This window comes from Halichoeres trimaculatus, unplaced genomic scaffold, assembly GCF_033239565.1.
Source record: "Halichoeres trimaculatus isolate MK-OKI-2021-1 unplaced genomic scaffold, fHalTri1.1 fHalTri1_scaffold_7, whole genome shotgun sequence".
Lineage (NCBI taxonomy): Eukaryota > Metazoa > Chordata > Actinopteri > Labriformes > Labridae > Halichoeres > Halichoeres trimaculatus.
Genome location: NW_027437185.1, coordinates 13,301,583 through 13,327,009, shown reverse-complemented (window position 1 = coordinate 13,327,009; position 25,427 = coordinate 13,301,583). Strand labels below are relative to the sequence as shown.

Genomic DNA, 25,427 nt, shown 5'->3' with positions numbered 1-25,427 from the left:
CAATGAGTATGATGTGACTCTCTCCACTGAGAATGAATGGACACAGTGTATAAGCTCCACACACAGTACACAAATGAAATCACACACATTGGCACACACTTAGGCATCAAAACACATTTACATAAATGAGCATAGAGTCACACTGGGCTTCTGCAAGCTCACATTTTTAAAGGCAGCAGCACAGGCAGAGCAGTTCTCAGAGGAAATCTAGTCCAGCGCTGTTCATGTTGGTTAACTTGTTCCAGGGTTTCAGTCCTGGTCCCCCCCAGGGTGTGTGTGTGTGTGAGTGTGTGTGTGTCTGATTGAGTGTGTGTTCGGGGAGTTGCTACAAGATTAGCTTTTTCGTCAGTGTAGATTTTTGGTGCCTCCTGGCCTTTGACATGCCACCACTATCTCCCACCACATTCCGATCCATCCCAGCGCTTCTTTTATCAGGCGGCGCAGCCTGATTTGTGGCTCATGGACCTTCAGCTCCAGGCAGGCGACTCCTCTCCAGAGTCCAGAGTTCCCTCGCAGACGAGCACAAAGGCCGGAGTAAAAAGACACAGAGGATCAGTTTTATCATCTGGTGGGATTTAGCGGGTGAACCGTGGTTCACCTCATGTGATTATCAGCGCAAATGAAGCAAAACGAAAACTTCAATGAGCCCCCTGCTGAGAAACAAGCTCATCATGAGACCTTCTGTGTGCATTTGTCAGCTGATTACACATGTGTAACCTGACGATACCAGTACCACCCACTGGTGTGGATGTCGCTGCATTGTTAGGGAACATAACTTGTGGGATTTGCATTAGGCTGGGATTAAAACAAAGGCCTCTGGAAGACCAACAAAGCCCTGTCTGTCTGTCTTGAAAACATCCAGTTTGAATATCATAAAACGGGTGCCAGGAACAGTTGCTCTGTGGTAAAACTTCACGTATTTAAGAGATTATTTGTTTCAGAGGCAAACTTTTTCTCTCAGAAACCAGATCCTGAATGTAAACTCTGAACAAACGAACAGATAGGAAGATCAATGTCTTTGTGGTGAGAAGCCCTGATTCATGCAGAGTGTTCTCACCACTTCTTTTTGTGAATGCAATCCATCCCACACATTGAATGAGCTCATCATTTCTTTGTATTTTAAAATCTATCAACATTCTTATGCAGCCTCCTCTTGCGGGGCACTTAACCTTTATAATGTCAACAGACGGTTGTCTCTTTTGTCCACCGTTTCTCTTGGCAACTTCCCCAACCCTCCATGATGGTTAATGGAGAATGAAAACTGAATACCGTGCTCTACTTCTTTGTGCATAACTTCCCAGAATGCTCTTAACCTTACGGCGAGGCCAAAGGATACGGCTGAGGTGTGCAGCTTTTCATCTGAAGTGGCAGCATGAAGTGATCAGTCAGCTAACTGAAGAATAGCAGGTGATGGAGGTGTAAAAAAACGGGCAATGCTGCTGTTCAAGATGAGGCTGAGATAGACGGAGACTACAGGAGTGGAGGAAGTCATGTGGACTGATTGTTGATGAGGATTAGTGGGCATTTGGTTGAGAGGAGTGGGCATCTCGCCAGCTTATACCTGTGATAAGGGAAACACTGGGTCTGTGATGGGATTAATGAAACACTAAAGTGGAACCCCCCTCTGTCTTAAGCAGGGATGAAACTCTGTGTACTCATTGATAGCTACACACACAAGCACACAAACAAGCCTTAAGCACACACACGCATGCACATGCACACACACACACTGGTTGAGCATGAGATAAACAGTAACTCAGCAACTCCCACATGAACAATATTAACCTTTAGCTTTTGGAGTTTGTGTGTGTGCGTGTGTGCTTGAGTGTGTGTGTGTTTGCCTCAGTATGTGTTGCATGTCTTCTAACCTTTAGCTCGAACCAATAGGAAGGTGAAACGCTGGTCTTTTCTCTCTGACCTATTTTCCCCGCTGCCTTCTGCTTATTTCTCTGAACACGCAACATTTCAGCTGCTATTAGTCAAATGATGCACTGTCTGCGAGCGGATTTTAGATGCGTGTGTGTGTGTGTGTGTGTGTGTGTGTGTGCTGGGGGTTTTTATGCTGTTTGTGTTGTTTATGTGTGCAGCTCTCAGAGTGTGTTTGTTCACCTGCTCGTCGTGTGTGTTTAAGTGTTAATGTGTGTGTGTGCCCACCAGGGCTGTGCCAGTTTTTTCTTTAAATAATCATCTAATGGATAAGGAGCCAGGCTCACTTTAAACAAAGAAAATAAGAACCCAAACTGGAATTTTTCCTTTTATGGTTACGTGAAGTAAGAGCTTTTTACTTGTATACAACTGCTGGTCAAATGAAGCAAAAAGAGGAACTGCAGGCCGTTTCTCCGGGCTGTTTTCTCCTGTTTTCACTCTGCACATGATTTGTGTAAAACTGCTGAGGTTTTCTGCGGCTGCAGCTCGATGATATCGGTGAAAAGAGCCATTACATCCAATTAGCTACTCTGTCATTAGGGAGGGTTGTGTGGGCTACTGGCAACTTCTCCTCACAACAGAATACATTATCGCTGAAATAGCTGGTAAAGTTGAACGAGCTAATATCTAAAAATGCTCCATATTAGAGAGCGTGAGAGCGGAGGTAGGCTTGAATTTAACAGACAGGGTGGTTATGAAATTATCATTGGATGCCTGGGCTGCTGTCGCCGACTCTTATAACCTTAATACTATATATGCAACAGCTTATGGTATTATAAGCTCTGAGTCCTCCTCCCTCAGGTTACTGTGTTTTATTGTGCCAATCGACCGGGTACAAAATTTTATGATCTGAACTCCCTCGGTGCACACCTGTCAGATTATGTGGGGTTTTGGCTTAGGAAGCGTGCTCACACATTTTGAGCAGGCACCCTTCATCATTTTGTGTGTGTGTATGTGTGTAAGGACGGGGATGGCAAGGGGAGGCAGGAGTGCAGGAGAAAGGTTGAGGATGCAATGTGCTCTTAGATGAGTCTGTCTGCATCTGTCATGTTGGAGTGTGCTCAGTCTGTTCGTGTTTGAGACAGATGACTTGCTCCGCTCCCCAAGGTCCGCCTGTTATTCTGCGTCCTTTATCTCCTCCTGATCCGACAGACGGCCTGCACCCGGTGTGTACTTGGGGATGTTTGTGTGTTGGCGTGGGTGTATGAAAGGGAAATTCGGGTCTGTCTTGTGTGCTTCCTTGAGCCTGCCTGGCACACAGGACAGTAAATGTTTAGTGTGTGTGTACACGTGTGCGGGGATGCAATGGGAAGTTTCGTGCTGTGAAGAGGAGCAGGAGGTCCTGAGGCATGCTGAGTTGGGAAATGGAGAGTGGAAAGTGCAGAAGTGTAAAAGCTCTGCTCTGCTGGATTCACCGGAGAGGTGACACAAAGACACCCATGGCTAAATGATGCAGAAGCTCTCTGTGTCTCTGGAGCCTGTGAGGGGTTGTAGAGACACACTCAGAAACACACACACACAGACACTTTGGGAGGCGCTGACAGGTCCTCTGCAGAGGTTAAAAGCTGTCATAAGTAGTCTGAAGCACAAGCCCAGTGGTGCTGGACACAAAAGTCCATAATGCCCAACCTTTGGCTTCGTAATCTGTAACTGACGCGCACAGACCACACACACACATCTACACACTAAACACTAAAATGACGAAGAAAAACTCACGTAACTATCCGCTTAAACAGTTTTATGCAAGAGTACAAATTTATGCCCATGCACATTTCTGTCCCAGCATGCACACACACACACATAAATACACATAAATGCACCAACACACACACACACACACACACACACACACACACACACACACACACACACACACACACACACACACACACACACACACACACACACATGACTCCAGGAGGGGATGCTCATTTGCAAAGAGGCCAAACACACACGCACACACCGAGACACTCAAGGGAGCATGCAAGAGAAAAAGTGAGTGTTAGTGAGGCAGAAGCAAGCTGGCACACAAACACACACGCACGAACACACACACACACACACACACACACACATATGCTTCCTCTGCTTCACAGAGAGAGATCACCTCCCACTTCTTCTTCTCTCCAAACTGAGCGTTCCTCCTCCTTCTCTCAACTCCTCACTTCATCACCTCCTTCCATATTCCCTCGCCGACATATGCACGCACGCACAGTCACCCCATCCAGTGCCACACACACATACACACACTTGCATGCAGCTACACTTCAGACAGATCAAGTCTCACTCCTCCCATGCTCACACACTCTCCCGTCTTCAAAAAAAGGAATCTCCTGCTTCCTCCCCTGCTCCCCCCCTCACCCTGCACTCCTTTCCAACCCCTCTTTAAACACCTCACCCCTACACACACACCTCTGCGCTTCACCTCCCTCCCTCACCCATCCATAGCACCACCACCAACCCCTCCTCCTCCTCCTCCTCCCCCACCCTGCTCTATCCCATAGTGCTCTCTGCTGGAAGGATTTAGAGGTACCCTGTAATTTTGGTGCCGGAGGAGCTCTTAAGTCCTGCCTGATCTTCTGGCTACACAGGCAGCCAGTGTGTGTGTGTGTGTGTGTGAATATGTGTTGGTGTGTTTGCACGCACATCACAGTATGCGCTTCAGAGTGTGTTGCCGGATACTTAATGTGTACGTTTCCAGCTACCTTTTTAAGTGAGGTTGTATTTGTGTGTGTGTGTGTGTGTGCAGTGGTGCCTGAATCGTTTGCATGTCTGTCTGTAAGTGTGTGTGTGTGTGTGTGTGTGTGTGTATGTGTGTGAGAGAAGGGGGACGGTGTAATCAGGGCGCAGGAGAGGAGCTCCCCCTCTGGCTGTACACTGAAGCAGTGAGCTGAGCAACAGTTGTGTGCAGTGGGCCTCTAACCACGTTAAACCCTGACACTAATGCTGCTACCTGCTCGGCCTACACGCACAGAGGGGCTCCTGGGAACGTGCAGCACGCAGTGATACCAGAGCTTCTACAAGGTGATGTGATGCTCTGCAAAAAAAACAAAACGAAATGAAAAAGAGCAGCGTTGTTAAACATGAAGATGAGAAAATCAGCTGTGTCCATGCACATTACTCAAAACTACATTCATACTGATGTAAATTCAATATTGGGTTTGAAAATGCAGCTCTAGTGTCACAAATATGACTACTTTATATTGTCTGCCAGTTTTTATTATCATAAAGAAACAAGAGAAGAAAACATTGGCCGAGCTGAGCACGCCTAATTCATCTGAGATGATATGAAAGTCTGAATGAATTTTCTTTTGCTGAAGCCAAACCTGTGCAGGAGGCGATGTGGGAGAGATGGCAGTGAGGGGTTGGAGGTTGATTACTGATTTCCATTTCTATTTCGAGGACAAAGAAATGGAAGGCTGATGGGCTGGGACATCTATTTAGATCCATTTCATTCTGCCATAATCAGGCTTTAGCCATGTCCTAATACTCTGGATTAGAAAAGGTTCAAAGTGCAAACATCTAGATCCCCCAGTATTATTCCAGTCTGCCAATTCCACTCTGTATGTGTTTGTGCAAGAGTGTGTGTGTGTGTGTGTGTGTGTGCACGTGCGTGCTTGCATGCATGCCAGATCTGCTGGGGAGGGTTATCTCTGGAATCAGGCCCATAAACCTAATCTAACCCTCTCTGTGCTCATTCAGGAGTGAAATATTTTGTGCAAATAGGCTCTCTTTTCCTTCTCCCCCACTCCGAGTCTGGTTCGCAGATGTAAACAAAAATGGAGATAGGAATATTGCAGGTATGAGAAATAGCCAATTCAGTTGTGCCGCTCTGTTTGATACAGACAGACACACCTGACACGTCTGTGTTTAGCTCCCTGCTTCGCCTGGAATGGATGAAACAGCTCTGTGTGCTGCTAGTCTTCCTTGATGCTAAGTGTGAGTGATCAGATGGTGCGCGTGTCTGTTTATGTATTTAGCTTTTTATTTTTTTTTTTAGGTTTTTTGTGTGAATATGAGGACATTGTTGCCTGTGGTTACTGTGACTACCCTGCTCGGCTCATCTAAGTGGAAGTCTGAATGCTGTTGAGAATAGGGGGGCGGTGTGTGAAAGGTAGCCAATGAATGTCACCTCTCATCCACTTTCTCATTAAACAACCTGCTCTCTGTCTGTCACATGGGCTGTATCCATCCTCTTGTTCGGCGCTTTGGGCAGATGTCGTGCACGAGAGCTGGAATAGACAGGGGAGCACGTGCACGCACACACAGCCCATCATGCTGTATAAAAGCGAGCCCCCCTGGGCTGGACAGGAATAATAAGCAGCAGATGATTCATGATGGAGATGGGGAATGTATTCAGCAGGACCACCTGAGTGACCTCATTTAGCAGACCTGAGAATAAATATAGACCACCGCATCGCACTCTAGCCTGAGCCGGTGTCGTCTCGACCAGTCGGCGCTGCATCTCTCACACATCTCCCACTCTTCTCCACGGGTCACCCATGGGAGCAGTCTTTTCACTCCACCCCAAATGTCCTTGTGAAATCTGTGTGCATTTGCGTACATGTGCATCTACATGCATGTTAATATGCTAGCAGCGCTCATATACGTGTTGTGTTGGAACAGCAGCCTTTTTGCAGGCCAGTTATTTCCCCTGCACGGCGCTCTTGGCTGAGATATTTGTACTGTAGATATTTCCCAACATCAACATTTGGCACCTGGTTTCTCTTATGACTTCAGCAGCTGTACATCTTTTGTTCTCCCACTAGTCACTCTGTGGCCAGCGCTCCACACCCACAAGGAGGGCCTTAAATCATACAAAAAGCCAGCTCTGGAGCCGACCGCTTTATTACAAAAAAGCAACATTCCTTCATGCAATGACCAGTTCTTTTGGTATCCTGGACCGCCTGAGCTGAACCAGTTTGTTCCACCAAATCATTACCAGCAGAGTGGGAGTTTCTTTGTTCTCCGTCCTGTCGCTGCTTTATCCCCTTGTGTTTTTATCTCCATCGAGACACGCAGGAAGACCCAATTCCCCAGTTTCCTCTTTCCAAAACACCCCATGACCGTCGGCCTTTTAATATCTGGAAATCCAGATTTGGATTAACGTCAGAACGCAGGGATGAAGTGGGAAAGAGGGAACGCGGAGGGAGAGTGAGTGAGAGGCTTTCAGATTAAAAAAAACAAGCTGGCACCGCGTCCTTGTTGCCTTGTGGGGTTAGAGCGTCTGTGAAACCTGGCTGGCAGTCGTTTATTTTTGAGTGAACTCTGACATGACAGACGTAAATACACTGACAGCCGACAACGCTCACAATGATAAAAGCAGGAGTGTGCTGGGCTCTGCGTTCTCTTCGTGTTTTTAACTCGCTCAGGTTCAATATTTGTTTCCATGGATGATTTCCAATTGTAGAAATCTTGAAAAGCACTTAATTCAAACAAGGAAATGTAGTTAACACTGGACACGGTTAACCGGATTATACATTCCCAGCAGTTCAGTGAAGGCCATGAATCATCTGACATTTAAATGATGCAAACACAAACAACACATAAAGTAATCATCTCTTTATTAATCCAGCTTATTTTCAGTTGTCTGCCTAAACAGGAGCCCGGAAGGGCCCACTTATCATCATGCCACATCAGTGATGCAGGAGCCCGCTCAGCCCGCCTGAAGGAATAGTTAATTTAGATGACAGAAGTAAGTTAACACTCGGAAGATTCGCCCTCCCTGGGTGGATATAAAATTCATAGCATGACGCTCACTCTTAGTCAGATTATTCAAGCGCCTTTGAGCCCGATCTTCAAAGAGCTCATTTTTGTCTAACCTTGCCCTGGAAATTTAAAAAATTGAAAGAAGAGGAGAAATTGGGTGGAAAATGGCAGGATGAGGTCAGCACTTGTGGCAGCGTCTGGGCCTCTCAGCCCGGCCAGACGGTGCGTGTGTGTGTGTGTGTGTGTGTGTGTGTGTGTGTGCCTTTAAGACTGGAAACCGGCCCGCTCACCTCACTGTCTTTGACTGTTGCGTTTTGAAGAGACATGCTCCCTGCCTGCATAGACTTTACATAAATCATAAGACTCACTTAGCCTTGAGTGTTCATTCACATTAATGTCCCATGTAAATGTGCAATCTTTTTGTTCCTGCCCGGCTTGCTCGGCTCAGCTGGCCTCCTCGTATATATTTCAGCGTCCGGTTCACTCAGTCGTGTTGAGTCTACAGCTCTGGGAATTGGCCAAAGAGCTCCTAACACAATGTTATCACAAACCCTGCTCACAAATTATCACGTCGCTCCGTCCACACTAACAAAATGTTGTGGTTCTGCCTGAAATTCAGAGCCTGGGTATGATCTGATAATGAAACATAATATTAGTGCAACTCATTTAGTTTTCTTCAATTTCGCCGGAGCTCAAAGCTGAATTCCCACAGGGCAACAAATGTCAACATTAATAATGCTTAGGAATGACAGGGCATGAATCAACTAGATGAGCTTTTCCGTCACTGCAGAGCTGGATTTCAACACGGCTTGATTCAAAAATGCACGTAGCAACATTGAAACATCATGCTAGTGACAGTTAGTGTGACAGTGTTTGTGGACCCGCCCTGCCTCCCCTAAATCCTACAGCCTGTAGCTGAGTCTGCCTCCCTTTGTGTCATCATTAGATAAGCAGCCTCTCTAAGACTATCTCATCATAATGAGGGTGCCATCTGAAGCAATCACCCAGGGAGATGGTCATTGAGTTAGGAGGGAGGGAAGGGGAGGGGTAGAGTCAGATACCGCTGATAAAAAACTAAATGAAGTGAGAGAAAAACAGAGACTGAGACGGGCAGTGCAGGAAGAGAAACAAAAGCATATCGAAGGAAGGGAGTGAGTTGAAACAGCAGACTAAGCGGAGATGGAGATCATTTGGGGAATTCCAAAATTAGAGCTGCCATCACATGGCAGGCAAGGAGCACGCCCACACACACACACACACATACAATCACACACACTCACAACTTGTCTTGTGTGTAGCTGCTAAGTGTTAAGGTCAGAGTCACAGTCTGTCTCCCTAGGTCATTATCATGGGCTCTAAAATAGACAGCCAATTGTGTCACAGCGTTTGAAGTGAGTGTGACATTAAATAAACAACCCTCGACCCCGAGCTCCTCGCTAACCCGCACCACAACACACACTTTGAAACAAATGGAAGGAGGCAGATGTACACATAATATGAAAACGGACGCACACACCCACTTGCACGCAGAAACATTAAGGAGGCATTTAGCTATCAGCACCACCAGCAAGTAATGACACATGTGGCTCAGAGGGAGTGAGCTGCTCCAGGACTTGGCAGCAGCTGGAACTTTCGCTGGCATGTCTCACAGCTAAACTATGCTCCGACAGAAAACGCTCACACACACTCACACACACACACACACAGGTCTGACCATGTTCCCTGTCTTCACCTCAGCGCCCAGCCTCCCTCTGTAGGTTCTAATGTTGTTCCATTTATTTGACTTCACTTTACTGTGTTAATGAGAGATACCGTGGAGAGGAGCTGGCGCTTGATTGAGGGTGAGAACGGCTAATCACTGGAACAGCTAATCAGTGCTTGTCGTAAATATTGATTAGCTCGGTGCGTTATGGACGTGCTCATTAACCAGTGTGTCATCTTCTCTCCTCCTCCTCCTCTTTTTCCTCCCTCTTCTTCCCTTCCAACCCTTTCTCCTCTTTCTTCTCCTCCTGCAGCAACCTCCAACGGCACGGTCGAGGGCCTGGAGAACCGGGAGGGAGGCGTGTGTAAGAGCCGAGCCATGAAAGTCATCATGAAAGTCGGACAAGGTAAATGTGTGCTCACCTCACATGTAGAACACAATACGGGGGCTGCTGCCTTCGAGCCATGTTTCACTTTGGTGTGACATTCTCATTTATCGCCATGTGTGCTGAGCGTGACTTTGTCCGCCACCGGCCTCTGACAGGACCCCTTCTCTGCGGCGGGGAAGTTGTGAGATGAATTTGCCGCCAGTCACAATGTTTAGTTTTTTTTTTTCTGCTATGACATTCCTGGTGGTATGGACGATAAATCTGGCTTTGAGTAGTAGGGTATTGATGATATGTTGAAATTTGAGGTTGGATTTATTCATGTCCAGACACTTGTTGTTAAAAAACATTATTTTTATTTTCTAGTTAGAGTAAAAGTGATAAAATGTGCTACAACTGAATCCAGTGAATTATTTATTTTGTTTTTAACATTTGGCAGTGACAAACTGTGCAAGAAAAGAGAGAAAAATCTAAATATTATTATAAATTTGGTCATATCTTTTAGCTAAATCATCAATATTTATTCATAATTCATATAATATTTTAAAAAAGTCTAAAATAAAAGCAGCACATTGTTAACCCATCGTAAGTTTGCTGACACTTTTTTATTTAAACCTCAAACTCTGCGTACATTGAGCAATCATTGCTCAGTTTGCCAAAGTTTTTCATCAAACTTGACATAAAACACGATAATAATTCTCTTTATGAATGACTGATAGCTCTGAGTATTACAGCTACAGATGTTTAAAGATAAATAATTACCCACATGAATGAATCCCCACAGTGTGTCACAAAATATTTATGCAGTTCATAAATAGAGCTGAGCTCCACTGTGCTACACTTGCAAAGATGTGTTAAATGGATCACGTCCCAGCAAATATTTGACTACAAACATCAAACTAAAGGTGTAGTAGTGTCTCTTTTTTCAGCTTCAGCTTCAGTCTTTAAGAATGGAGTCTCTTCAGTTCTTACTGAGAGAAAGATGCTGACACCAGGGATACACAATATGGATTTTTGAGCCCATAACTAATAATAAGCTCCCCCTGATGTCTGAATCTAACTAGACTACTGATATTCATGTTAAAACTCTTGCGTAGAGAGTTTGTCATTTTTAAAATGTAGTTTATGTACAACTGAAAGGTTAAGGTATAGTGAGCTAAGACACACACCATGAGTTAACAGTTTATTCTTACGTATTCTAATCACTGATATCACACAACACAAAAACAGATCCAACTCTTCAGTTTCTATTCGTTTTTTTTATTTTTTTTACTATGAACCAGAGAACTCTTGTGCTCACAATGATATCTTTTTAATGCTCATCCAGCCACTGTGCTGTCAAATTTAGTGTACTCACTGGACCATCGTAAAAACTCCATATGTCCACGGTAAAACTTCTGCCACTGACGTTGTTAATCAGACACTGAATCGTACAGAGCAGACACATGCGTCTGCAAATAGCAGCAGCTCAGGATAACTGTTCTAAATTGGCCATTAGCTGGTGAAATCCAAGGTCTTTGCTGCTGTAAATTCAGTGACTTTGTCATTAGGGCTGCAGCTTTGGGTGACTTTTCGGTATTTCTTCGTTTGTCAAATATCTGTTGAATCAGCATTGTGACACTCTTCTTCTTAATGCCACTGCCAGCTACAGCTACAGCTACAGCTGCTTTGTGTTAAACTTAAGGACTTTTTCTTCATCTCAGACTACAAACCACAGATATAAAGCAAGATACAAATGTGTTATTGTCCCCTGAAAGGATGATAAACATTCTCCTTGTAGCTTGTTTTGGCTGCACTGACTGTTCTTCTCTTATATCTTCTCCTGTGTAATGGCAGCTCGCACACCACCACCCACTGCGTCTGAAAATAAAGGTTTGTTAGTCAGTAAATGAGGTGTATGGAGATTTATATTTGTTTAAGCTGTTTTTGTAAACTTGGGTATTAGGCTAATTGTTAAAGAAAGAAAAAGCTATCTTCATGGAACTTTTTTCATTTTTTTTAAAAGTTATATTTTCAGGCTTTTTTTTGCTTTAACTGGAGAGGACAGGACAGGGAACAGGGCAGGAAACAGGGTGAAAGTGGGGCACGGGCTGGAGTGGAACCTGGGTCACCCACTCGGGGGCAGACCTCATGAGGCGTGACCTAGACCACTAGGCCATCCATGGCCCAAAAACATTTTTTCTTTTAGCAAATGTTCACATTTTGATTCTTTTAGGTAATGCTTCAAAGTTTATTTTTTAGGCTTTTTATGCCTTGAATCACAGAGGATAGTAAAATGGACAGAGAGGTAAATGAGGAATAAAGAGTTAAGAGTGGTGTAGGAATGAGGCAACAGGTTGGAGTCAAACCCAGGCCTCGATGACTTTAGTTTTTGGGGTGACTTACGCTGCATTCACATTGGCTCCAGAACAGTTGCAGTCCAGATTCCATGTGGATTTTCCACAAGCTTCCACATCAGCTCCAGATAGAGGCTGCCGCTGGCATCCGGTGCCGGGTGCGGAAAGGGCACTTGCTAGAGTAGAAGCTCACGTGGGTTCACGTTCTTGTCTGGACATCGCGCAAGAACAAGCTAAACGTATTTGCCTGTAACACTGCACACTTGTGTTGTCTAGTGCTTTTGGAATTGTTATTTACTACGAGCGCGGCTGTGCTATCAAAGAAGAGTCAAGTTACATTTGTTTGTACACTGATTATATTTTAAAAAACAACGGATCTCCATGCCACCCGGCACCCCTCTTGGTAGATGGCGTGTAAGCTGGATGCTGATAACTGCATCAGTTATCTAATAGCATGACGCCATAGCAATACGACACAGTGTACCCCGCCAATAAATCCAATGAAGAAGAAAAACGTGACACAGCAAACAAGAGCAACCATGCAAGGCATCCAGCAATTCGTGTTCTTTGTGGTTGTGCCTGTGGCTCTTTGTTACAAAGTACAATCGAGCTTTGTTTCAGAGAAGACTGTGTGTGCTACAAAGAGAAATACAGCAACTGCCGTTGCACGTTAAGTCACGATTCTTTCGACCAATCAAAGGACTGCAGTGTTGTATCTCCATCTTCAGGGGTCGTAGCAGTAAGTCTGGCACCCCAACAGAAGGGTCCCAAAAAGTGGGAGAGTTTGCCTCGGTTATTTGGGGATCTGTCCCAGGATAAGTAGGTGGAAATGTCGTAATATGCCACTTTGTGGAAATGGGCTTTGATGACAAGGCCAAACCTGCACCCCAGTTTCAAACTCACAGTTCAAGCCTCTTAGTGCCCATCATTTAGGGTTTTGTAAGGTCATTCTGAGTTAAATGTTACTCAAATATCACAAAGTGTTTTTTTGTAAGGTCATATTCAACAATGTTGCAAATCGATGAACAGGATTGTTATGAACTTTGGGTTTTGGATTTGCAGCTTTTCTGCTTCAATGTTGTGAAGCTCAGTGATTTATTGAGCGTTTAATTAACCATAAGTCTTCCATTTAAAAACACGCCTGTCCTATTTGTTTTCTCTGGCTGTAATCAGTTTCTAAAATGATTATCCCTCTGTATATTTCAGTATCTTGCCATCACATTTAAACCTCTATTAGTCTTCTACAGTAGTGCTGAATAAACCTTCTCTCACACATAAACAGTTTGCACAAATAGTGAGATCATCAAGACAGAACATCCAAATAAGTAATGACTTCACTTCCACATGGTAACGAGGCCTCTGATGATCCTCAGCTGTTTCTAAACCTGATTGTTTTCTGTAGCCATCACAGAATGAAAGTTGTTTGAATTTGGTACGTCAGTGAGTGGTCCGGGGAAGTCATCTAAAAATTGCTGGAAACTAAACAAGCAAGCTTTGTTTGGATATTCTTGGACACAACATTTGGTTTGCATCCTGCATTTCACTTTTCGTTGGAGTTTTACTCAGTATGTGGACATCTATATCCTGCATTTGACAGAGTACAGTACACAGATGTGTTACTCTGTAAACATTCCCCCCATCCTCGCCGTGGTTGTTTTGACCAAAAAAAGACACTAACGGCCATCTGAGAGGAACATCTGCCCACCACCATGATCTGATTCTAGCTTAAGAGTGGAAATCAACATGTCAAGAATAAAAATGAGACTAGCTGAGAAATCTTCAGTGTGTGGGTGTGTGTATGTGTCAGTGAGTGAGTGTGTGTGTTCATATTTGTGTGCTGCGATTTGAATGCTGGCTCGCTGGATGACAGCAGTGCATCCTGGCACTCAGTGGGAGAATAGAAGCTAACAAGCTGCTGATGCTAGCAAGGTCTGAGTCGGAACAAATTCAGCAGATACAGTGAAAAATACCCACAACCATCTCACAAACAGACAGGAATTGCATTATCTCTCCATGTAGGTCAATTTGAGCATCCGACAGCCCGGGATTGCAACACCCGCGCCAAATGACAACACAGCTGCATCCATGCAGGCAAAACAGGCTTAAACACAAAACTATTAACCGGGTGAGAAAGAAATCCCTGAACTCACATTAACGAGAGTTTAAAGGAAATGTCTTACTCGAGGAAAGTTCTAGGAAAGTTCCTCTCCGCCTGACACTGTTTCTGTGGCTGCCGGCTGTTCCTCAACTTCGCCAGAGCCGTGCGCTCATTTCCAAAAGCAGTCCGAAGCGAGCTGTCACTCACAATCAGAGTGCCCTATAAACCTTGTTAGAAAAGATGCTGTCGGCCCAGCTGCCACTACTTTTAAATCTATTTCTGTGAGTGGATTTTTTGATGCATAATTTGTCCATCCAACCCAGTAACTATAAGAGGAGAGGACACGAGGAATTAGAGCATGGACAGAAACTTTGATTTAACAGCTGTGTCCAGATTCTTAATGATTGTTTTCCCACGAAACAGAGAGAGGTTGACCTTAGGCCTGATCGTAATGATTTTCTTCATTATTGACTGTTCTGCAGAAGCTGATTATTTTATGGATTAATCTATAAATGCTGCTGTCTGTCACATTTGACAGAGTGCTGGAAAATACTTAGAGAGCATATTTCTATGTGTACAGGGCATATTTTCAGCTTTGCTGGAGTGTAAATTGTGTTAAAAGGTGTTTTTTACAGTTTAGAGCTGCTTCTTTTGCTGGAGGAAAGGACCCCGATATATCCTCCTCCTCTGTTGCCCAACAGATAAATGCAAACACACAATTTGTTTAGCAAGTCACAACTTACTATAGAAAAAAACAGTTCTTCTTAAACATGTTATTGATCTACAATTCCATTATTCTGTCAGCATTAAGTAATTTATCAAACAAGTAATTCACATGAAATGTCAGAACTGGAGGTTGTTGGAGCATTTTCCTTAGAAAACTACATACTTTTATAAATCAAGTATAAAAGTCCCTCAAATAAGTGTTACATTTTTTTTTTCTTCATCAAAGCAACTTTTATCTTTTTAGTGTATTAGTAGCTAAATAGTATAAAAATTGCTTCCTTCTAAATTAACTTTTTTATAATATTTTCTGGGTTGTATTAAAATATCAAACTGTCTAAAGATAATTAAAAAAACAAGCTTAATAATAACAGAAATAAAATAGTTATGGCATCAGGCTTATAAGATTGCTGACACCCAGACCGTAGGGATGGGAACCTTTCACATTTGAAATAATATGGTACTGATCCCTTGTACCTGACAATCGGTATCAGTACTCATCGGTACCAATTTTAAACACTTGTGTGTGTTATTGTGGTAAAAAAAATGTTTCATAATAAAATCTCAAAGTTTTTTAGTTTTAAAAAAAATAGTTCTTAATAGTTATTGCAATGCTGTGTTCATTATTAGTATGGGCAGTCACATTCTCTTCCACTCCCTTACAGTCACAAGGTTGAGTTTAGGTACCAAAACATGGTACCGTTGATTTTACGTGAATTGGTACTTGGTACTAATGATAGAATTTGGTCGGTACCTATAAAAGTACCTAATTCAGTGCCCATGCCTACATAATAGTGTGGTACTGGTTGATGAAGTATCAGCAACTGTGACTTTTACTCTGTGGTTAAGTGTTCTGAAATAAGATTTGACCTTGAATTTTAGGGAACTTTAAAAGCTAAGCTCTCTGCTCTGGTAGCTTTATTTAACTTGTTATAAGAAATTATCATGGCCTGTTTTGCTTGTACATTGCAAAAACTAAAACCATGTAAGTATTATATAGAGTACAAAAAATACCCTAAGAAACTTGGTATTAGCTGAGTTGTAGAAAATAGAAATATTAGGGGTCATTTCCAGTGGGGACAGCTGAATTTTCATTGTTACATTCCTTGAAGTGATAACAGTGTCTTCATTCCAAATGAACAGGTACGTTTTGCTTACACTACTTGTTTGTTTGTTTTACCCATTTCCAGAAATGTAGGTTTCCTTTTTAGTGGTAATATCCTGAACTAGGACTTTCACCTGGATGTGTCAGGTCAGATTTATATGGAGTCTGATAAGATATTTTCGTCTCTAAATAGGACAAAAACAGCTGCTTAGGCTTGAATTTGTGCAGTATAATACTTGAAATAGAGTGAGATATTCTGAACCACTGGTGAGATTAAAGTTTTGCAGTGCAGAAGCCAATTCAGTGAATTAAAAAACTTTAAAAGATGAATCAGACCTGAAAGCAATTAAGATTTACAGCCCTGTAAATCTTCCTGCAGCTACACGAGTTGTTGTTTTAACAAGCAGGGAAAGAAAAGTCTACTGGGCTCCTCTTTGCTCTGACCCCAGCTGCTATTGTGTTTAGCCCACACTTCCTCTGCCTCTGCAGCTGAATGCCAACACCTCCCGTGGCCAAGTCCCCAACATCTCCCCATCTGCCCATCTCCTCAGCACGTTGCTCTATGGATTGTATTTTGGGTGACTCACCCCAGAGCGTGATGTGTGCACATTCTTCGACTGTTACATTTTTGTGGCGACACTCCCAGACGCAATCACGGCGAACCAACTGTTCTGGGAAATGATGCACTCTGACACGTCGATATCTTATTGTATTTTAAATGCCGCGTGTTCCGCCGTTTGTCTTTATAAAAAATATGAAGTATGAGAGGAAGTGAAATTGATTGAAGGAGGAAATATGAGGAGACCATATTTTATACATCCATCGTTGTTGTGCTCTCTCTTTCCTCTCCAACACATCATGTCACAATGCTCATTAAAAATATGTTGACTCACCGCCTAGCACGCACCCTCCAGCCCCCCCTGCTTTCCTTTCCTTTCCTTTCCTTTCCTTCTACCTCTCCCAACATATTCTTATCCCTCTCCTTTTGCTCCATCATTGTCTCCTTCTCTCCCCTCCACCCTTCCTCTCCCCCTCCGCCTTCTCCCTCCTTCTGGCGGTTTGGCAGTTCTGAGGTAGTTGCTGTCTGCATAGCTAAGGGAAATGTCAGCAGTACACACAGAAAAATGGGTCAGAACATTAGAACGCTCCCTGCACATGCTCAGTGACACACACTGTTGGGGCTATACGCACGACAGTGAATCAGATCACTGTGTCCTCTTGTATCCCCTGCCACACATGAATGTTGCCACTTCTCACTCCTGTCTTTTCTCATCAATTATTGACGCTGCAAAACAGCTCACGGCTAAGTTCACTACTGCTGCTGCAATCATTGCGGAGCAATGCGGTGGCCTGGACATGGAGAACATGGAGGAGGAGATGAGATCAATTTGTTAATAGTGTGCTTATTCTTTCCAGACAAATGCCACACACTAACTCATGACCCTCTTTGTCTCCCCTCTTCCCATGTTTTCCTCCCATTTCTGCCTCTTCTCTACTCTATCCTTCATGTGTTCCAGATATCCTTTTCTTACTCGAATCTCAGCCAAACAGTGGTGAAAATAGAAAATAGTCTGCTAGACGGTCAGGTTCTTTTTTTAAATCACACACACACACACATTCACACACACACAATCACAGTCATGCACGACCACACGCAAGCCAAGAGGGACTAAAATGTAAATTGCCTCCCCACACACTCTTCTCTCTATTTCTCACACACACCCCTTGAGCAGGCCTTCGGGCAGATGCAGATAAGGCCAGATAGAGGAGAGGCATCTGATAGTGTGGCTGTGGAATCCATCAGACCGGCTTCGGTAATAGTTTGTAACTGTCTTCCGTCTGCCGGTCCTGCCCTCGTAAAAGCCACGCCGCGGACCCACCAGTGTTTACCGCACAAAGACTTCAAAGTGCGTGTGCTGAAATCACAACAGACGGACAGATAAACTGTCTGTTTCCTTTCCGTCCCCCTCAAAGCTTATGCAGCCTCTCTCCTTCCCCTCCTCCTCCTTGCCTCCTCTTCTCCTTGTCTCCCCCTGTTCTCCTTCCTGTGCTCCTCATCAGAAGTGTGCCTCTTTCAGGCAGAGTTAAAGCCAGGGCAATAAATAAGGCATATTATGGCCTTTTAACGTGATGAATAATGTAAAACAATAAAAAGTTAATATATAACTACTTTACCCTCATTCTGCCATGCCTAAGTGTATTGTAAGAAAATCTGAGGTGTGGGTTTATAAGTGTGCATGCATGTGTGTGTGAGTGTGTGTGCTCCATACTCTCATGAATGTGTCAGTGCTGGAAATGCCTGTCTGAGTGTTTGCTGAAGGAGCTGCCGCTGAAGATGTGAGCTCATTTTTTACGACGGGACAGGGATACTGGCGTGTTTCACAGACGTTCGCTAACTTGTCCTTCCTCTCTCGGTGCTTTCATCTCCACTTCTGAGACACTTTCAACACATGCAAAGATAACCTTCTCTGTGTATAAAAGACAAATCAAACGATAATAAAAAATAATCCTCGCAGAGGATTCAGAGGGACAAGTCATTGTCATGCAGCGCACGTGCCTCAAAGCTCAGTTTCTCTGTTTTTTTTTTTTTTCCTTTCCCACAGTCCCAAACGCAGCAAACCCCGCAGAGCCGGAGACTCCAGAAGACAACGCTATACCAGAGTCCAGTCCCAGTCCGCCCGACCCAGACCGAATTGGACCAGCAATGCCAGGAAACCCTGGTGAGTAGATTGACAGAGCGACACACAAACTGCAGCCTCACACTCTTTGCATAACACTCTCCACTCTCTGGAGTGCAAATATTTTAGTAGAATAAAGGTTTTTGAAATGTAAAAACAGAATATTCACAGCCTCAAGGGTTCGTCTAATAATTAATCACAATTAGCCTGAAAAGAGAAAATAAAAATTACAGTTGAGTTTCCTTATGTAAGCAGTCTCTTATACGGGTTTCTCACGCCGCAGGCGTTCCTTTGATTTCTCGGGGGTCAACATGGTAAAAAGGTGTTAAACCAATGTTGCAGAGAATAAAATAATAGTCACAAAAAGCAGCTTGCATTCAAGCAAAAAGAAACTCCACCTTGAGCCAACAAGTTGAGTCACTTTCCTCTTTCACACTGAACACAAAGGGTGTGCTGCACCCAAGGAGACTCAAAGACACAGCTCTTTATTATATATCTTTTTAAACTTCATTAGACTTGCAAATAAATGAAGATTAAAAGCGTAGATAATTGAAGCAGTCACTCGAGCCTGCGTGGATGCTCTGGGCCCTCCCTGTTTCCTGTTTTCACAGCACCTTTCGGAGCGGCTGCTTTCCACAGGAGGGATGGCTCCTCAACTTTTTGACTTACTCCACAACTTTGCCACAAACTTCCTCCAAGTACAAGCCGCTCCGCCTGTCCCGATGTGATAAGCTGTGCTCATTTAATAGTTGCTTATTTGACATTAGTTGCTCTATAAAAAGATTTCCTAATGTCACTTTTCCCCCAAACCCTAGCTTTACCTGTCTGCCATTGTTAGATCAGTGATTATGTCAAGTGAAGAAGTGGAGGGTGGAATGAAGGACGTGTCATTGTGGTTTGAGGAGCTGATATTTCAGGAATGAGATGTCTGACAGCATCTCTCCAGCTCTCCCGTCTTGCCCAGAATGTACAAAATTCCTTGCGCCTCTGATTTCACTGATAAGGCTGGAATAAGTAGCTCTGGGTGATGTCATTTAGGCGTGATAAGACGTGAGGTGCAGTTATCCCCCCTCCTCAATAAAGGGTTAAGTGCAGAGTGCGGAGACACAGTCATTAGGGAGGACAGTAGTCTCTGGAGGTACGGTGTGTGTCTTTGTGTGTGAGTCTCTGTGGAGGGGTGGTGGACAGTAGAGAGGTGGTGGTGCTGGGAGGAGGAGGAGGAGGAGGTGAGTGCTGCTCCTTGGCAGCAGCTGCATGCATACATGGAAAACAGATTTGGTTCTTCTCGGATTTCAGTCACTGGAGGAGCCAGTCATTCTCTCCCCCTCTCATCCAGTAACAGCCCTCCTCCTCCTCCTCCTCACACACTCCCCCCCACCTCCCTTGACAAAAGGATAAAATAAAATCAGATGTTTGGATATGCCCGCCTTATTCCTCTTTCATATCTCACTTGGCCTTTGCCATAGAAACATGGCCTCGATATGTCATACAAGCAGCTCTGGCTCAATGGTATCAGGGCAGGAATCTTTGCTGTGTTGAGTGATGGCTGCGGATTTCATTAGGAGGCTATTTCGATGACGCTAATTCAATTAGATTACATCAATGGGGCTGTTCGTCACGTAAAGCAAACAACAAACGGAGATGTGATCACAGTTGGTTTAGGCACAGAACAGTCAGATTTGCAGATGACAGGTCAGAGAGCGGCTTACTGTAAATGTTTCTGCCCCTCTGTTTGTTCTGCAGTCTCCAAGGGACTGCGGGAAAATTATTTGGGAGGGGAAGGATGCCAATCCTCTCTACAAATAAGCAAAGAAGGCCCTCCCTGATGTTATGAATGTTTTCTTTGAATGTGCCCGTTTTGTCTCAGAAACAATCTGCTCTATCCGACGTCTCAGATAATATACTCTGTATAGAAAAAGAAAAGAGTGCAGCCACTCTCAATATTTGAAGAGAAAGCAGCTAAATGAGCTGTTATTATAACCACCAGATGTGTGAACCTGAAACAGAGCGGTGCTGTACGTTTTGGTCTGCATACAACAAAAAGCACCTTTATGGAGCACATGAAAACCATCTTTGATGTGCCTTTTTTCACATCTCTTTGAAGTTATAAATCTCACAAATAAAAAAATAGCCTATAAAAGCTCAGCTCTTTTTCTCCTATCCTTAACTTTTATAACCTTGCCTAATCTTTTCTGCACGGTCCTTAAGCCCACCCTCTTTTTCTTTCTCCTTGTGTGTCTTTTTTCTCTGCAGACCAAGTGAATCAGGACCAGGGTGGTTCCTCCACAAACTCAGACAGCATCCTTGACTCCAAAGTGGCCGTGTTCTCCTTCATCGGCGCCGGCTGCATCATCTTCCTCCTGCTCATCCTCCTCCTCGTCATCCTGCTCATCAAGATGCGTAAGCGCGCCAGGAAAAATGCCCACTCGCAGCCTCGCCCCTCGGCACTGTCGCTCAGCACGCTGTCCAATCCCAAGCTCCCAGGGGGCACGGCTGGCACGGAGCCCAGTGACATCATCATTCCGCTGCGGACAGAGAACAACTACTGCCCTCACTATGAGAAGGTGAGCGGCGACTATGGCCACCCTGTCTACATAGTCCAGGAGATGCCCCCGCAGAGCCCCGCCAATATCTACTACAAAGTCTGACACGCTCCGCGCAGCCTGCCACCCCGTCAGGAGAGAGAATGAGAGGAGCGCTTGATTTATGTTCTTGGGAAGGACACTTTCCTTTGCATTTCATGGGACTTGAAGCTTCCTCGAGCCCATGTTGTTTCTACCACCTGCTGCACAGATCTGGAGAGACACACTGACCAGTAACCAGCGGGGTTGTGAGCTGACTGCTGAGAGAGGTTTATTCTGTTTGTTTGGGTTGTTTGACAATCCCCTTCCCCCTCCTCCTCCTCCTCCTTCCCTCATCTCCCACCTTCTACACCTCCTCGATGCGCTCTGAAAGGGGGGCGGGGCTGGAGCGAACCAACAGATGGAACTCTAGCTTCCTGGTTGGCTGTCCCCTTTTAACGGGCAGGATATAACTTATCTCAGTTCCCTGGAGTACAGTCTGTGCTACACCCAATTAAACACACCATCCTAGCACACTAGCCAGAAGCAGGCAGACACAGGCCCTGGATGCCACTCAGCCTGCAGTTTGTGTGCAAGCATAAAATGATGTGTGAGTCTGCGCACGTGCGTGTGCGTGCGTGTGTGTGTGTGTGTGTGTGTTAGTCAGGGCTCCGTGCTGGGCCAGGGAACTCTCCAGATAGCTCAGGTATCAGACACAGTGTGTGAAATGATGTGTTCCTCTCCCTTCGCACCTCTGATGTTTGCCTTACTTACTATTTTTGATGGAGGATTTCCTCGAACCCTGATTCAGTTCACAAAGCAGTTGTATTTTGTTAGACTTTTCCTACAAGTGCACAATGTATAGAGTTGAATAGATCACCAATATTACTCCATCTCTCACCAACCATATCACCCATTGTACTCATCGTTTTCCTGAGAACGTGACCTGGACTGTTGATCTGGAGGTGTGTATGTGTACGTGTGTGTTTCCCCCTTCTCCACTGGTCTGATATGAGCTTTACCATTACTCTGGTATTTATGACTTACTTGTGTGTATTGGAGGGTGCGCCCTCTCTGTAAGTGTGTATGTGTGTGTAAGTGAGTGGGCATGTCAGGACTTGTTCTGTATCTGGGCTGACTTTTTGACTTGGAGGTAGAACTCCAAGTCACCGTATCCCAAGCTGCAAAACAAAACAGGACAGATAGACTGACGTGCTGACAGACAGACGGACAAGCCCTAACTCTTACAACACCCTTCCTGTTCGCCACTTGGCACCCGTCGGTGGTTGGGTGTCTCTGATGAGCTTTCTGGGAGCTGGTTTTTGAGACAGCAGGCAGGTTTGTTTGTTCTAGCTTCTGGTGCTACAGTGTTAGCATCAAACAGTTAGCGTGGTGCCTGCTGCCTGGGCGAACTGGACGTAAGTTGGCGTTAATTGGCTGGCCTACATCGGTAGGATGCCCTAAATATAAGTTGGATGGCAGGAGCTACGGCTGGGATACAGTACTGTCAGATGCCAATTGGCTGCCATCTGTAGATGAATTGGTGGAGTGCGCAGTCGTGCCTTCATTGGCGTGTGACTAATCTATGTGCCATCTCGGTGCCCACACTCACCAGCCGGAGAGGGGAAGCGAGAGAATGTTCCCGTGACTTGGCTTTAACCTGAGAGGAAGATGGGGGTGTTGATGGGGATAAGAGGGGGCACTGGGTGAGGTGTTGGGCGGTGGTAATTTAGCATTAATTTTTTCCATCCTCTTACCAGTTGTGCGGTGAATAAAAATGCTGTGCAGGATATTCCACAGTCAAGGTGTTCAGCCAGCGAAGAGGACACTGCAGCTCAGCTATCACACAGCCCAGGGCAGCAGCACCGAGACAGGATTTACAGCAGCTGGCTGTGTGCGCGTGTGCACGCTAAAGCTGGCTTTCAGGTGCTGATGGCGTTCAAATCTGTCTGCGTGCACATGTTTGGTGCATCTATGTGTGAGTGCTCATTTGTGCTTGTAGTTGCAGCTTTTTCTGTGTGTGTGTGTGTGTGTGTGTGTTTGTGAATATGTCTGTGGTGGAGCAGACAAACAGTCTTGTTTTGGGATTGGATCTAGGTGCTCCAAACAGTGTGGCTGCCAAAGTACGGAGCGCCGCAGTCCCAGTTAATGATGTGTGAGAGGAGAGGGGGAGCAGATAAGGACAGCTATTCCTCGGCACAGACACGAGCTGATGTTTGACGCACATGTGCACACGCACACACACACATGGGCAAACACACCAAGACTGACAAGTCCAGGTTTATCTCCAGTCAAACGGTCAGTCTGCCAGTCGATGTTTTCTCACCGGCAGACACCCATCATCCGCTGCCACATACAATCGCCATCCTCGGATACACACTGCTGAGTTAAAAGGCAGCCCAGCTTGAAGACTCGGGGAAGACTCCAGTGGCTTTTGCGTGTCGTTAACCTCAGAGTTAACAGCCTAAACAGCTGCTCTTGCTTTTGTGGTCCTGTGTTTTAACTCAGCATGCAGCCCTCAGCGGCCCTCTGTGAAACACATCTACATCAAATGTTTTTGTTTCGGATCGGTGCGCATCCATTCACCTACACCAGCCAAGGGAGTCATTACCAAACTACCACCAACCATATGTCATTTTTATTCATTCTTGTGACCACTTAATGTTATTCAATTTTTTTGAAAGAAAAAATTAAAAAGAGAGAGAAATGTAAATATATGGATAGAGCCCAATTTAAGATGTAATTTCACCTGAACACTGCTCATAAGAAAAATTTAAGATTAGATTTTTGTAATGGAGGATGTTTGTAAATAGCTGTCTTTTTAAAGTGTGTTTTGTATGAATCCTTGCATTTTTGTCTCTGTTTGCAATATGTTTTTATTTTCTTTTAGAGTTAAACTGAATATTGCAACGGACACATGAGCTGTCGTTTTTTTCGCAGCGTCCAGTATTGTCAAAAAGTCTTTGTTACCACACGTGTTTGAATAAATGGGGTTCAGAGTTTTCCATTGCCATTCAACGGGATTCGAGTTGCTCAGAAACTGTTGGGGACTGAAGCTTTGTCAGCGCTCGGCTTTGAAACGGATAGGTCATTGAAACCATGAATGATAAGGCCACTTCCCTGTTGGAGACAGCACTTAGCTCTGCATATGAAGACTGTGTTATTCCACTGCCTTTGAGTTACCTACACCTTCTACTCCATTATAAGACGTAACAAAAACATTTTGGTCCAGAAAGATTAATCTTTTCACAGTTTTAATAAGTCTATCGGGCTAGACGGAGAGAAGGAGGGAGGAAAAAAAGAGGCCACGAATGAGAGTGTGACCGTTCTGCGCTCGCCAATAAATCATCCGGTTTACACCACTCATTATCTCCCAGGCGGTCCTTTGTTTTAAAGTTGCTCTCACCCTCCTTTCCTAATTTAGCTCAAAGATGTGAGCTCCTGATATGAGCCTCACTGTAGGTTGATTTCTGCTATTGTTCAAAGCCACAGTATTATTTTTCAATGTGCATGTGTAAGCAAAACCTGTTGAATTTGTTTCCCTTTGTTTGAATCATAACTGTCAAGTTTTGTTATTTTATTTTAATTTTTTTTTTTTTTTTTTTTTTGCCACTCACTTTCTCGCCGCTTCTCAGCGTAACCTATTGGCACCAGCTACAATGGAAATAACGTTCCACCAGTTTGGAAACTACCGCATATTGATAAATAAAATTTTTCCCATGGAACTTGTTCTGGAGAGATGTTTTCATTTCTTTCTTCTCTCTTTGTTCTGTCTTTAAGCTTTGCAAATGTGGGTAAAAGACTTCTTTTGCTATCTCACTGACCACCTTGGATCATTGTGGGATCAGAAACCAGACGCCCACGCTCACACTCCTTCCCTTCTAGCCCCCCAAACCCCTCACCTCAGGGGTCAGTGCTGCACAGATGGGTTTGTTCTGATACATTAGTCAGATTGAAATCACAAGCAGGCTTCATAAATTCATATTTGAGGAGTATGGACACGCCTTTTTGCATAGTAACGAATACCCATATCAACCCACTCTGCCCCGGTGTCCTCCAGAATTACATTTCTTCATAGATGATTAAATCTGATTGGCCTGCACTCGGCATTTCCATTGCGTTTGTCTGAAATTACAGTCTGCATTCAGCCGACTGAGGGACAAACTCCGAGTCCTCTGTGAAAGCAGAGATGGCATGAAATGTT

The 25,427-nt window shown here is 44.5% G+C and overlaps 1 protein-coding gene across 1 annotated transcript in view; it reads left to right on the top strand.

Moving 5' to 3' along the window:
* The window catches only part of efnb1 (ephrin-B1), a 64,011-nt gene extending 39,075 nt beyond the window's left edge, over positions 1 to 24,936 (top strand). The window contains exons 3-5 of the mRNA XM_074674624.1: positions 9,651 to 9,743; positions 18,588 to 18,704; positions 20,916 to 24,936. Coding sequence (XP_074530725.1) covers positions 9,651 to 9,743; positions 18,588 to 18,704; positions 20,916 to 21,310 — 605 coding nt within the window. The 3' untranslated portion in view covers positions 21,311 to 24,936. The remainder of the gene's footprint in view (positions 1 to 9,650; positions 9,744 to 18,587; positions 18,705 to 20,915) is intronic.
* Positions 24,937 to 25,427: the final 491 nt, after the last annotated feature.